We start from the raw sequence: 14107 nt of genomic DNA, 5'->3' as shown, positions 1-14107 counted from the left end.
GAGAACATGCTTCAGATAAATGCAAAAACACACTCTAGGAAGCCCTACGAAACACACACACGCACACACACACACACACACAAATGTACCAAATGTACGTAAACACGCACACACATGCACACACACCGGTCTCACACACATACATAAGCAGAAACACACACATGCACACACACACAGTCGCCTCTCTTAACAGAAAACGCCGCATGGTTCCCATTAGTGGTCTTCTCTTGCAGTACTCAGCCTGCGGTCTACAGGAACAATTCCTACTCAATCCCTAATGGCTACGCTCTAAGTTGCTGTTGAGACCATTTTCCCATCAATGGCAGCCTAGGCAGCATTTAAAACGTTCAGCATCATACTCATGACTACACTGGAAACAGCCTTGATCATTCCACTAAAATAGATGAAGAGCCATGGAAAGTTCTAAATGGTTTGGTACCATGAATAAAAAGGTACTTCAGAAAGGCTGGATGGTGCCTTCATGAGTATGTTTATGTAGTGTTGAACATGTAACAGGACAGTTCTGTCACATATACATTTGAAATGAAATGAACTTAGACACTGAAAGCCTTTTGTAAAAACCAACAAATAAGACTGAATCCTAAATACCAGTGAACATAATAGCAGAACAATGGCAGCATGGTGAAGCTGGGTCTACAGCACTCCCTGCACCTACTGTGTTAGGCTTGTTTCTACATGGGAGGTCCAGTCAGAGATTCAATACACCCATACTGACCAGGCTCAAAACATGCACATGATTCTCCCTCTATGTACCCAAAAAAGTCCCACGGGTCTTTTTTTATGACACTGAAAATTAAAAAAAAAAGCTAAATAAATAGATCACAAATGGCAGTTGCCTTTAAACACGTTGAAACAACTGACTTGTCTTCAAACAAGCCAAAGCTCAATATAACCTTGCATTCCTTCTCGAGCTTTCCATCCCAGCTCGGCGAGGCACACAGATCTCCATGGTTACCTTAGGTCCCGGTGTTTGCTTCTGAAAGAGCATTTCCTAACCGTGCGTTCAGGCAGGGTCCTCACCAGCGACATGGAGGATGAGATGTTGACCGTGAACATGGCGGCTATGGCACATCACTCTGCTCTCACTCCTCGACCCAGCTTCCTGTCTCTGGCCCGCCACTGAGAGGGGCTACAATTTTTAGAAGCTCTTGTGCACCAGGCCCTGGTGTTCCCTATCTCATCCTGTTGGGCTGTGATGGGAAACAGCTCCTCTTTGGGCTGTCACAAACGCTCTCTCCCCCATCATCGCTAGCGAGGCGAGACTTAACCCTCACCCGCCCACACGGATCATCTCCATTCTGTTCTACAGGAAGCAGCCAGACTCATCCACCCCTCACAACTGGTCTTCCCCTCAGCAAGGCCACATTACATCAAAAGCATCAAGACTGGGATGTGCGGAGTTGGAGGTCATCCAAGTCGGATCCCTTACAACATGCTGTCCCTCGTCTCTGCTGTGACGCCGCTGTGGGTCCAGCCCCTCTACACATGAGCACACCAGCATTCCTGTCCTTCAGCCTGGCCCTCTGGAGACTAGACAGACAGATTCCCAGCAGCTCCTTGCTAATTTGTCAGAGTGTAAACAAACTGAGGGAAGCATGAACTTAATCTGACTTTCAGGCCTTTGATATGACTTCCTCAGAGTCTGTGACCTGACAGCACACTGGACAGCAAGCTTGGTTTTCCTCTCAGCAAAGAATGTCGCAATATTTGGACAACTAAAGGCAGTGTCTGTTTATTATCTTACTGTTGGTGGTGCTCTCCAAGGGAGTTGCATGCTTGTCTGTGTGTCGGTGGGTGCACTGTTTGTCCAACCATGTAACCATGCAAGCATGCATGTGCATTAAGTGAAGTAGCGTATGAATGGTCCTGGGCAGGTCCATGAAAAAAGGGACTGAATTCCAAAGGTTTTGAACACAGGGATCAAGCACTCCCTCCCTATCACGGGACCCGCTTCCCCTCCCTTCCCCCTTGTCTTTTCATCCATGCCAGGAATGTAAACAGTTATAGAGCTGTAAAACCCTTCTTTCTGCCCAGCCGTGTCTCCTGTGATTCTTTCTCTAATTCAGTATCCCCCCCTCTATATTCTCCCTGTCTGCTTCAATGTTTTGGCTGAGGCAGTGGCAGCTCAATCCTAAAGCTGTGAATGGATATTTGGGCTGTGGGGTTCAGCGGGTCATGCTGCCCTGGGCTCAGCTCAGTAATTGGCTCTGCTTGGCTGATTAATGGTGGACACTGCAGATGGACGCCATTTTCCACAAACAGACACCGCCTCTCACAGCACTTTATCTCTCCCTTTCCCTGGAAGGATCACACAAGCGCATGTGTATACAAGCGTATACAGATGAAAAAAAAATGCTGCTCTATCTCTCTTTTCCTTTCACTGCTTAAATTTCACCCATAGATTTTCTCTCACCGCCTCTTCTTCACAACTTGCTATTTCATTCTAATTTGACATGGGGAAAATGTATTCACTGCTAAGGTGACAGACAGTTTAAGATATTTCATGCCTCTCAGTGTGGCTAAGAATAAAACAGGAGTGATGAATGATTAACAGTTTAGACACAAGCACTCAGCTGAATCTGCTATGATTATCTTTATTCTTAACTCTCCTTAGTACCATTGCTGCTTTTGAAAATGCAAACCAGTAGCCAAAGTGTTCCTAGTTATTGATCATGGAATCTCTGCATTGACCAGTCAAAGGTTTCTGGCATGTGTGAGGAACACATGAGGTTACTGATTAGCTCGCCTGCTGCAGCTGTCCTCAAGTCGCTGTATTTACACAAGCTGTTCCTGAACAAGGACGGCTAACTAGTAGCATTGTTCCGTACCTTCCTAACTACTGTGGCCCTGATATGGCACTCAGGGGGGAGTGTTTACGCACACATTGTCACCACTGCACACACATGTACACACCAAACACACACAAATTCAAACACAGAAGTTTTATCTCTTATTGGGACTAATATGGACAAAAACAAGATAAAAATGGCCAACATGGCAGGTGACGATGCAAAGGAGGTATCTACTGTCATCTCTCCAGACACTATTTCCAGAAAGGGGGTAATATCAGATGGAGAAGGGGAGGGGGTGTCGGGGGATGTGTCTGTGATGACACCACTGAGGGGGATGTGCAGATGGGCAGAGGGCCGATACGAGCTCTGACTCATTCCTCACAACCAGCCTGCTCCACTTCTTCGGAAGCCTGTGCGCTTACTATAGTATCCATCTAAAATAACCCCTCCCGGTCTGAGCCAATGGAGATGCTGTTGGGGCTGTAGGGAGGTGTCTCCTATCCGCCTGTCAGTCTGATGGAGCTGGATGCTCATCTGCTGTGATTGGGATCAAGTCTGTTGTCAGCCATGATGTCCTCAGAGACAATGCCACTCTATTTCGATTATAAAGCAGACATGACATACAGACCCACTAGGGGCAAACAGGTGCATGCATGGTTACAGTACGTAGGCCATTCTCATTTGCGCTGTTGAGTTATGTGTTGTCTGGTGTAGGGAATATATACCTACAGGTATGTGTGCGTGTCATCATTGTGCATTGCACTGCATTGTATTGCATTGTGTGTGCAAGTTTACCTCCCTGTGTGTATGAGTGTGTGTGCTCTGTGCATATGTGTCAGCACATTATGAGCGAATGTCTGAGTATATCAGTGTGTGTGATTGGTGCTGGCAGCATGGGCTGCCTGTGTGATGAGGGGGGTAGGACCTGAGTGCATGGCCTGGTTTTCCCAGAGTGCAGATGAATCACGACAGCTGCAGGAATGTCCGCCTCTACTCGTTTGCTGGCCCGTGCCGGATCAGCCTCTCACTTCCCAATACATTTATGGTAAGAGCAAGGCTTGGTGTTTATATTTACATAAGTAGAGCAGCAGGGAAAACATTCCAATGCCGCAAAGCAGTATGTGCGTGTTGGGTGGCTCCAGTCAGCTCTCCCTTTCTCCTATATACTGTCCTTTCACTTTAGCACCACAACCTGCTCCTGTTTACAGCCATACAGCAAGACCTGGCTCTCTCTCTCTCCCTCTCTCTCTCTCACACACACACACACACACACACACACACACACACACACACACAGACAGGCAAGCACATATTGGCATCGGTGCATGAACAAAGACATACATAGCACACAATCTGTGCTAACAAACACATAACATAAATGCATTTGTTCACACGCAGCGATATCAAGGCATTCATCCATACGGCGATGGATGATGGACGCACTGTTGACAGGATGTAAATATATGACATAAACATGACACATAAAATCAACAAACAAGAAAGAGAGCCACCTCTTGCAATTCATACATCTTTGTATGAAAAACATGAACATTTCTATGAATATTCACAGTTTTCAGCAGTAAGAGCCAGTGACAGCAGCTTGGCCAGGGATACAGGCTTGGTTTTAGCGATGCCTCCTGACAGATGGAATAGAGCAGCTTGTGTGAGCGTGAAGCCCTTTCGGCCTCACTCCTGTGGAGATGTGTTTGCGAAGAGCAGGTATGACTCCATCTTAAACTGCAACTAACACTGCACTATTGTTTTAGATTCATAGATGTGATCAGATTGGTAGTAAATTAATTGACAAATAATGAATAAGAGACAGACCTTTTAAAATATGGACAGAGTAGAATACAAGAAAACACAAGGAAATAATAAATAGGCTAATGAAACATTTCTGCACTACAGCTGATTTGCTATTGTTGTTATGGTATTTTATTTTTCAACACAATCCATATGCAGTTGTAAAGGTGGATTGTAAAATGACTGGTTCAGGAGAATACAAACATAAAAAGCAGCAACATACTTACAGTACTAGCAAACAGACATGGAAAGGCAGACATGAGGAGGACTGGGACAGGGGAAACATACATGCATATATAGAGACAGAAAGCTGAAAGAAGGCCCTGCTTGAAAACGAGAACTCTGTCAGCACAAATATCACCCCTCCATCCCTTCCCTTCCCCCCTCTTCCACTTCTGTCTGTTGCCATCTTTCTCCTCTCCATCCATCTCCTCTGCTCTTGTCAAAGATAATTCACGGCACACTGTACCACTGGTGAGGCAGGTGGCCCTTGTCCCTCTCTTGCCCTGCCCCTGCAGTCTGATGCCAGGTCCAGATGCTGGGCTATGTGAGTGGCTGAAGGTGGGGAAGCATGGGGCTGTAGAGAGGAGGGTTAGCTAAGCAAGGCGTGATGCACTAGGTTAGTACCTGCCAGAGAAGGGGAGTGGGCCTTGGCACAAGGGAGCAGGGGAAGGACAGAAGCCTCTGTAGAGGGCCTGGGGCACCTTGCTGTCCCCAGGTTTGTGGATGACACTGTAAATAGGCTCAGCCCTGCTGTGGGGTACAGGAATCACAGTGAACGGGACAAGTGTAGGACACATAAAAGAGCACACATACCAACAAACACAAAGATGGGACAAATGCACATACAAGGCATGTAAACAGCTTGTACAAGGACATTACTGTGCCGCACAACGAACACTCAAAGTCAGCCAGCAACACATGCGCATTCACTCCAAAAGACACAGGCACACACACAGAGAGACACACATAAACGCCTACATGCAGGAAAAGATACACACACACGCACACATACACACACCCACACACACACGCAGAAGGAATACAGCCTCCTCCCTGGAGCTGTGGGTTAAGATGACTCAAGGCCTCTTGGACGCTCAAATCAAGCCTCTATGAATGCTACTTCTGATCCAGTACTTGGATGGGAGGTCAAAGGTTAAAACACAGTCAGAACAAGGACGAGAAATGACAGAGGCTGCTCTGAAAAGCATTCGAACAGCACACAGCCACCATACACACTGTCCAGCTACAGTATGGGATACTCTTCGAGGGCCCTGATATGCTTACAGAAGAAAACAGATGGCCAAGGTTTGCTTTGTTTCCTATCACACCTCTACTGGCTACTTCACAAGGCACAAACTACAAAATGTATCGTCAAAGAAAACCACACCATGAAGCAACACCCAGAAAACAGGAAGCAAAATGGAGGCTGCTAGGAACAAAGAGCGTACTGTACAAAAATAAAAGGATGAATTGCTTTTAGGATTGCGTACATTTGTCATAAAAAACACAATAACACAGCCACGTGTCATTTAGGAGTACACCTACAAAAATGCATATCTGGCATTTAACTGATGCTCTCATTATTCAAACAGAATATCCTCAAGCAATCCATGTGCTATGATGTATTCAAACCGACACAAATAGAGCCTGTATGAGTGGAATGTATGGAGAGAGTCGTTTATGGAAGAACCAGCCTGCGACTGACCTTGTGAAGTCTTCCTCTCCCGGCATGTGGCGAACGGGCGAGTACCTGGACGGGGTGACCTGGGGCGGCTGGTACACCGGCTTGGGCTCCATGGCCCCCATGTAGTTGTGGCTGACGTGGTTGTCCACCATGGTTGGGAAGGCTGGAGGGAGGGCCAGACCAGTAGGGGGAAAGGAAGGATGATTACAACACAGACACCACTGGGGCAAGACTGCAGCTTTAGGGGACACACTGCAAGAACTCAAAATTACACCTTCACTGAAAAAATAAAAATAAAGCATGAAATCACTGTCACTAGATCTTGTGTTTTGAGTGGATGTTAAATGTCCATCTTATATTATTGATTATATTTAAGGACCATACTGACTCTGACAATTATCTTACCTTTTACAATAGGAGTAACACCAAAATCCTGTAGGCAACTAACATTGCCTAATATAAGAGGGTAGACCTTTTAGTAATCCAGAGCTGGTGAAAGCTTTTTTTCTGCCAATCCTCTCGTCACATAAAGGGTAAGTTGACCAGAGGGCCAATTTCCGCCCAAAATTGGTGTTGTCCTTGAAAGTACATAATGTGCATGCTAGTATGTGAACCGAAAAGACAGATCACAAGGGTGAAAACCACCTTTTTCCCCTAGATTTACTTTCTTGGGTATGACAAAACAAGCGTTTCAAATCCAGATCATCTGACTATGGGTCATACAGTCAGAGTCTGCGTTAAAGGCTTGCTTAAACCCTGACAACTGCAAACATTTAGAACATACAAAAGCCCCCAGTAGCCCCCCTCTAATACTAAATCACTGTTTTGTGGAAATTTGTGAGGCAGGAGCTCTAGATCGTGGGCTCTCATGAGCAGGTGGGATGTGAGAAACCATCCACACTCAGTGGGAGGTAGAGATCTGGGCTTGTTGTTGCTGTGGGAAGTAGTGTGTGTGTGTGTGTGTGTGTGTGTGTCTCTGTGTGTCTGTGTGTCAGTGCGTGCATGCATTCACTATGTGGGTGTCTGGGCATAGCTGTTTTGGGGAGAGAACAGTGATCCAACACTACCACTCATGCAGGCCCTCTGAAACATCTCTCATGAAGATAAAAAGATCATTTCTAGTGCAGTGCACAGAAACATGGACCACGATTTATAATTCACCTTTTACCTTAAATCAAACACGCTTTATAACCCGGCCTATTTCTGTTTTGGCGCTAGCTGCAAAGCCTTCCTTATGGATTAGTGACAGATATGAAGACATTGTAGAATCTGACTAAGACTTCTGACTTTTGGACTGGATGCTGGGGTGGGACATAATGCAGTGAGGGATCATTCAAAAGTCTAAACCAATAGAATATGAGTCAGGGAGAGAAAGGCAGTTTTATTTTTTGGTATTATTGGTTAGAAATTTATATTTACACCTACTAGTGCAGCATGAGGTCACCATGAAAGATACTCTACTCTCAGGCAGTAAAAGTAATGTTCATTTCATGGGGACTTGAAGGGTCAAGTAGTGCGTGTGTTTGTACCAAGACCAGGATGACTAGAACAACAAGAAGAGGCAGATACGTACTGCTGGAGTAGTCTGGCGGGGCGTACATGTCGTTGAGGTGCACAGGTCCTGGCTTGGCCACCTTGAGGTAAACCATGTCAGAGGTGTTCTTCAGCGCCGCCACCGCCTCCTCATGACGCACGTCCTGTAGGATGATGTTGTTCACCTGAAAGTGCAGGGAGGAAAAAGAGTATAAATCCTTGCATCAGCACCCTAAAGTCTTTACTGTACTGTCACAGCAGGTATTATGAGATTTAAAACAATTCAAACGGCAAGTAATAGGTTAAACGGAGTAATAGGTTTGTGTATTGTACAGTTTTAAGGTCAAAAATAGTGGGTAGACATTTTAGAAGATCCACAGAATCTCTACAGTTTCTCTTTTTAGACTGAATTCCTCGGAAATATCTTTATTTAAACAGAATGATCAATACATCAATGAGTCTATAACTGCATATTGTAATGAGCGCTCAGTGATGAGGGTTCAGCGAGCTACAGCTGTACTCATTCACAGCTTTTTCACAAGGGTAGTAGTGATTAATGATTTTTTTTTCCTGATTTATAGTAGCCTTAAACACATCTAATATTTTTTAATGGCGTAGTCACTCTTTTGCCCGGCAGGTGGGTCTTTTTATCTTCTGCGATGTGGCACAAATACGCCCGGGGAGTTGTTCTGGGGTTTGAGGCTGCACTATGGCAGCTTATCAATCACACCTGGAGCCATAAATGCTGACGAGTGTTGCCTGGCTCCCTCTGCTTGAAGTGACAGGATGGGGCACACAATCACATAATACTGAAGTGCTCCACAAACAGTCAGTCTTCTGAGTGGAGCACACTTCCACCCAGCCACAGCAATTCTTTAGGTGAGTTGGGCAGTCACTATCTGCATGTAAGTGTTGCTAATTAGCATTAACAACCATTGCTGTGTTTTTGTGCAGATTTCATTTACCCTGTATATATGTTGGTATGTTTTCAATTTGCCAATGCGCTACATAGGATGATAAGCTGACTGATAAATGACTCATGAATTAATTTTGATATAAAAATTGAATATGTGACTAGGAGGTGCAGGCTCATACAGCTAGCAGGCGGTCTCCAGTCTGCAGCCGTCCATCTTTTTGGGCTGCTCCTCCTTCAATGATCTTGGTAATGTAGATGCTGTTGTCTCCGGGGATATGCTGGTTGCCAATCCCTCCTGCGATGCTGAATCCAAGCCCTGGCACAGTAATACACACAGTGAGACAGTCAGCACTGGTTCTGAACTGCTTATGATCACCTCTGTCTGAAAATTCACTGATTTTAACACATTCTTGAGTGCCATGTCTGGGGCTGCTTCCTCTGTGTTGATTAGCTGAGTTATTAATCATTAGGGTCTTATGTCAACTAACACTTCTTTATTAATTTATTTATTTACAGTGGGTTTTTTTTTAAATGCTATACATTCATCCTGAAAATGCAAATCAACACCACAGCAACCCTTACAGAAAAACCACATGAATTTCACATGAGGAAAAATCCCATGTGAACGTCTCCACATGATGACACATGTGAAATTTAAAGTTGAGATCACATGGGCAATATGTGGAACACATGTGCTTTGCACATGTGAAATGTGTGGTTTTGGAACATTTTCATGGTGTCAAGAATGTGCTCCACATGTTAATACATGTGCTAAAAATGTGTTATCACATGGGAAATTCATGTGGTTTTTCATATCCACAAATATGTATCTGTTTTTGAAAGCATACAGAGTAATGGCAGTGCAGAGTGTGCTGTGACCTCTGACCTTTGGGCCCTTTGAGCAGGTTGACCTCCAGGATCGTCTCAGGTGGAGCCTGCCTCCGTCGGACCAGCAGCCTCACCACCGGCCCGGCCTCCTTCAGGGCCTCCACCGCCCGGCTGTGCACCACTTCAGACACATCCACCTCGTTCACACGCAGCACACAGTCATTCACCCTGTGGAGGAAGAGCTTTTAATATACATCACACACTGCCTTGTCAGTCAACAGGGTAACAACATGGAGTTAATTCGCCGCACACAGGCAGGCAGACTCACACTTATGCAAGCAGAACATACACTCACTCACACACACACACACAGCCTATACACACACACACACACACACACACACACAGAGAACGCTATGGCCAACATAAACAGAAAGCTCAAAAGCACATAAAAAAGCACTCAAGATCATCATTTTTGCATGTTTCAGGCTTTGGTTTTCCAGTGAATCATAACTTTGAGGAAACACACAGAGCCTGGGGGCACGGGGCTGTAGAAGCTCTGCCTCCCACACAGCACTGCCTGGCGGGACATGGTGGTGGTGAGTGTTGAAGAAAAGGAGTGAAGAGAGGAGAGGAGAGGAGAGAGGTTAGACTAGAGAGAGAGAGCAGGGACAGGGAGGAGTGAGCAGAGGAGGTTAGAAAGGTGAGAAGGCGAGAAGGTGGTTAGGAGGGGCAGGGGGGGTAAAGAGGTGAGGAGAGGGACGTACCCCAGCCGTCCATCCATCGCAGCTGCTCCTCCTGGGATAATCTTGGTGATGAAGATCCCTGGGTCATCGGGGATGTGGGGATTGTCCATTCCTCCAGCAATGCTGAAGCCCAGGCCAGAGTTCCCCTGCACACCAGTTATGATTAGCATTTGCAATAGGGTGCATACACAGTGTACACACATTCACACACACACACACACACACACACACACACACACACACACACACACACAAATGCATGCTGCACACACACAGGCATACACAAACACACTTAGATGTGAGTGATCCACCCAATGTGGACTCAAGGTCAGCAGGATACAGCACTTAAGTGTATTGGTATCTCAGAGGAACATGTGATCAATGCAGACTGCTCAGGGGACTTCTGATGTCCATTTTCTCAGACACGTGTGTGTGTCCTCACATATGACAAATGATAATTCCATGCATACGTATTCCATTACATGAGAGCACTTCATTCAAAATGTCACGTACATAGCATCAACCCACTGGACTTATTTAGACGAGTTGAGAAGCGTCATCTCTATTGCATGATACAGAGCTTCTGCCTCTCTGCAGTATATAGATACTTCATACATCCCATCTTTCTTTTCCCTGGAATGACAAAGGACCCATTTGGATCCAGTGGGTCCAGGCACACTGCTGCATCTGACAGCCATGGCCGCAGAGACAGGCACCAAACAAGACAGCTGAGAAAAGACTTCACTTTATTATTTTCTATAATTAATGAGCAACGGTCGCAACAAATTAGGACAGAGGGAGGCTGAGGCCTCCCAGTGTGCTGCTCCGGAGCCAAAAGGAGTACACTGGGCCCAACCACCAAATGTTACACACCCACAGACCTTTTAAAGTGTGATTTTACATAGTTTATTTAAGCTTTCTGCTTGCAGAAATGCCACTTAGAGTGAGAAGGGGGAGAAAGATTCTATGCATCTATCATGGGTTTGGAGATGCATTTATATGTGGGTGGAATAACGAGAGAAGGAGCATATAGCTGCAGCACTACAGGCTGAAGCAGACCACTGACAAGTGCAGTGGTGTGTGCTGAACAATTGAACAGAAGAGCACTTTACATTTTTGGCGCCTGCTGATGACATGTGCATCAGGATTATGAAAACGCTATGCTTCACTGGCATTATTCTGTGCTCATCATTATACTCACATGAGATACCACACAAAGACGTTCTTACTGAAGTGATGTCAAAGCCATAACATCACTAACATACAACCACTTATACAATTCTCACACAACATTACAGAGATAAAGCATTTTCCTTGGTTTTCATGATTTCATAATCTCAGAACAGAAGACAGAGCTGCTTACTGCCACCTAGTGGGGAGAGATCCATCCATCTCAAAGCAAAGGCTTTCAAATGGAGAGTAATGCAGAAAATACATGAAAGAGGAAAGAGGAAAATGTGAAACAAAGGTAGGGACCGGTAAAACTCACCCTCTCCAAAATGATCTCTTCATATTTATACATCCCATCACTGCCATTTACCTGTCAAAACGAAAAGCAAAATAGTTACATCACTGAGCCTGCATTATGTCATATTCTAAAAATATAAAGGAAAAGAATGGCATGCAAATGTTTCATCTGCATTAAATCCTTGAACTGATTACCACACAGTAATATATAATATGATGTAGATCTATGTACAAGTTGAACATTAAGAGCCATGGAAAATAGGACTGTTGCAAAAATATATAGATAGACAGATACATTCTCAAGATTGTTTTACTATCTAAAAATACCACCATCAATTTCCTTCTACGTGAGGTCCATGGTAAAATCAAAAGCTAAGTGTCAGCTCTTTCTTTCTGCAAATATGCTCTCTGACACTAAATGCATAACTGCAGCATACTCATTCCCCACAAACAGGCAGGGTCAATAGGATAATGGATGTTGGTCCACATGGCAAACAGCATGTTGCTACCATGAGGAGGCCCTGCCATCCACACACACACACACACACACACACACACACACACACACACATATACACACACAGAGGGAGTGTGAGCGAGGGAGATATATAGAGAGAGTGAGGGAGAGAAAGACAGAGCGAGAGAACAGATACTTACATAAGGGCCTGCATCTAGTGAGTCTGCGTTGACGATGATGGGGGGAGGGTTGGCCTGTGAATATGAAGAGATACACATTACCTCAGTGTGTGAGCCTGGCAGCTCGCAGACGTATGCAGCGCACACACTATCACTCAGGAGCAAGTGAATGGATGCCATGGGAACAGGGAGTGTGTCTCCTTGGGGCTGAGACTGGGGGAAATCATGGCAAGGTGTGAGGACTGAGAATGAGGACTGGGGCAGAGAGACCGCTGCTTATTACTGCCGCAGCCAGACATCCTGCGGTCACCTCATAAAACAAACGGCTTGTGTTCCAGCTGTTGGGACAATATCACTCCATATCATCCCCACCCCCCCCCATCATTTCACACACTCTAGAAATAACAGCATGAAGTCTCTCAAACAGAATGCATGATTTTATGGTTCAATAACTACTTAGTTGGTAAGACAGTAGAGTGCTGTAACATTACTGAGCCAATATAGGCCTGTCTAAAATCTTATTTTTTATTGCATAAATTAGGATTAGACCAATATATTGGGCTGATATTGGCCTTTTATTAAATATTGGATATCAGCAAGAAACATCATCTACCTGCAATATGATGCGTGTTAAACCTATTTTCTTTGCCCATTGAATTTATTCTTTTTTTAATTTTTTTAAATAATCATATTTTCTGAAAATTAATTATTCATGTAAAGGCCTAAAGAATTCCCCCTGCCATTGAATAGGTGTGGTGGGTCATCCTGCCTTAAGGAGGTGCTAACCCTATTAGAATTTCATTAGCATGATTTTTTTGGCATGAAAATTGTCAAATTTAAACATGTTTAATATCGCCACAAAATATTAGCTATCGGCAATTTCAATCCAAAACTATCAGTATTGGTATTCAAAAAACCCGGTCAAACCTATTATAAATGCATAATAATGTTTCACAGTACAATTAACTTTCCAGCTCAGCTCTATTGCGCCACCTGCTGGGTGTTTCTTTTCCACTTTAGGCCTGAGGAGAGGCAGAAGAATCCATGAGCTAAAACCTGAGAGGAAGCCTGCCAGATTGCAAATGGAGAAGGAGAAGAGGGGTGAAGGAGGAGACACTGGCTTGTCTAGGAGAAGCTTGATGGCCATCCTCTAGTTCAGTACGCTGGCTGTTTGCTTTTTATTGATTTGATTGAGCTGTGTGGGTGAGGGGCTGCTGACAGCGCTGCTAGGGGACCTGCACTTCCTGAGGTCCGACACGGAGGAGAAAGTCACTGGCTACCTTTCTTCCTTCCTCCCTCCCTCCCCCACCTCACCCAATCTTCCCCTCTCTCTCCCCTCTGTATTAATATATTCAGATATTGCTCTTGCTTGCTTTCATGAGCCTTCCATTATTGATTTTCATTGATTCCAATCTCCCTCCTGAAACCTCCATCATCACCATGCACAATGACAGTATGCACACTGTATGCACAACACGTGTGCACACTGTGTGTTGAAAAGTGTTGGGATTAACTCACTTTTCAACCCTTCGGTTATGGTATACCATAAGAAAACATGAAAGAGCATATCACTTGAGAAGTATTTAAATGCCACTGTTCAAGGGTTCTCAATCCATACAGCTGAGTGATGCTGAATCACAGCTGGATGAGGCTGCAATACTTGTGTTGCTCAGCACTC

General features: G+C 44.9%; 1 protein-coding gene across 5 annotated transcripts in view; it reads right to left on the bottom strand.

The window, feature by feature from the left end:
* Nucleotides 1-14107, bottom strand: part of dlg3 (discs, large homolog 3 (Drosophila)) — a 76767-nt gene that overhangs the window by 16342 nt on the left and 46318 nt on the right. Inside the window, exons 2-9 of one of the 5 annotated variants that reach the window (XM_071539461.1) lie at nucleotides 12451-12504; nucleotides 11816-11866; nucleotides 10348-10472; nucleotides 9639-9808; nucleotides 8932-9068; nucleotides 7877-8021; nucleotides 6325-6484; nucleotides 5244-5369 (exon numbers count right to left, since the gene is read on the bottom strand). In XM_071539461.1, the coding sequence (XP_071395562.1) occupies nucleotides 5244-5369; nucleotides 6325-6484; nucleotides 7877-8021; nucleotides 8932-9068; nucleotides 9639-9808; nucleotides 10348-10472; nucleotides 11816-11866; nucleotides 12451-12504 (968 nt within the window). Of the gene's footprint in view, nucleotides 1-976; nucleotides 1060-5243; nucleotides 5370-6324; nucleotides 6485-7863; nucleotides 8022-8931; nucleotides 9069-9638; nucleotides 9809-10347; nucleotides 10473-11815; nucleotides 11867-12450; nucleotides 12505-14107 lie in introns of those variants that run through there. The other 4 variants (XM_071539462.1, XM_071539464.1, XM_071539463.1 and 1 more) reach the window with 4 other exon arrangements.

Source organism: Centroberyx affinis, unplaced genomic scaffold (assembly GCF_046629955.1).
Source record: "Centroberyx affinis isolate AG114_WGS23_722 - 3 ecotype Tasmania unplaced genomic scaffold, CSIRO-AGI_Caff_v1 ptg003460l_1, whole genome shotgun sequence".
Taxonomy (NCBI): domain Eukaryota; kingdom Metazoa; phylum Chordata; class Actinopteri; order Beryciformes; family Berycidae; genus Centroberyx; species Centroberyx affinis.
The sequence above is the reverse complement of the archived record's forward strand: the minus strand, read 5'-3'. Positions and strand labels throughout refer to the sequence as shown.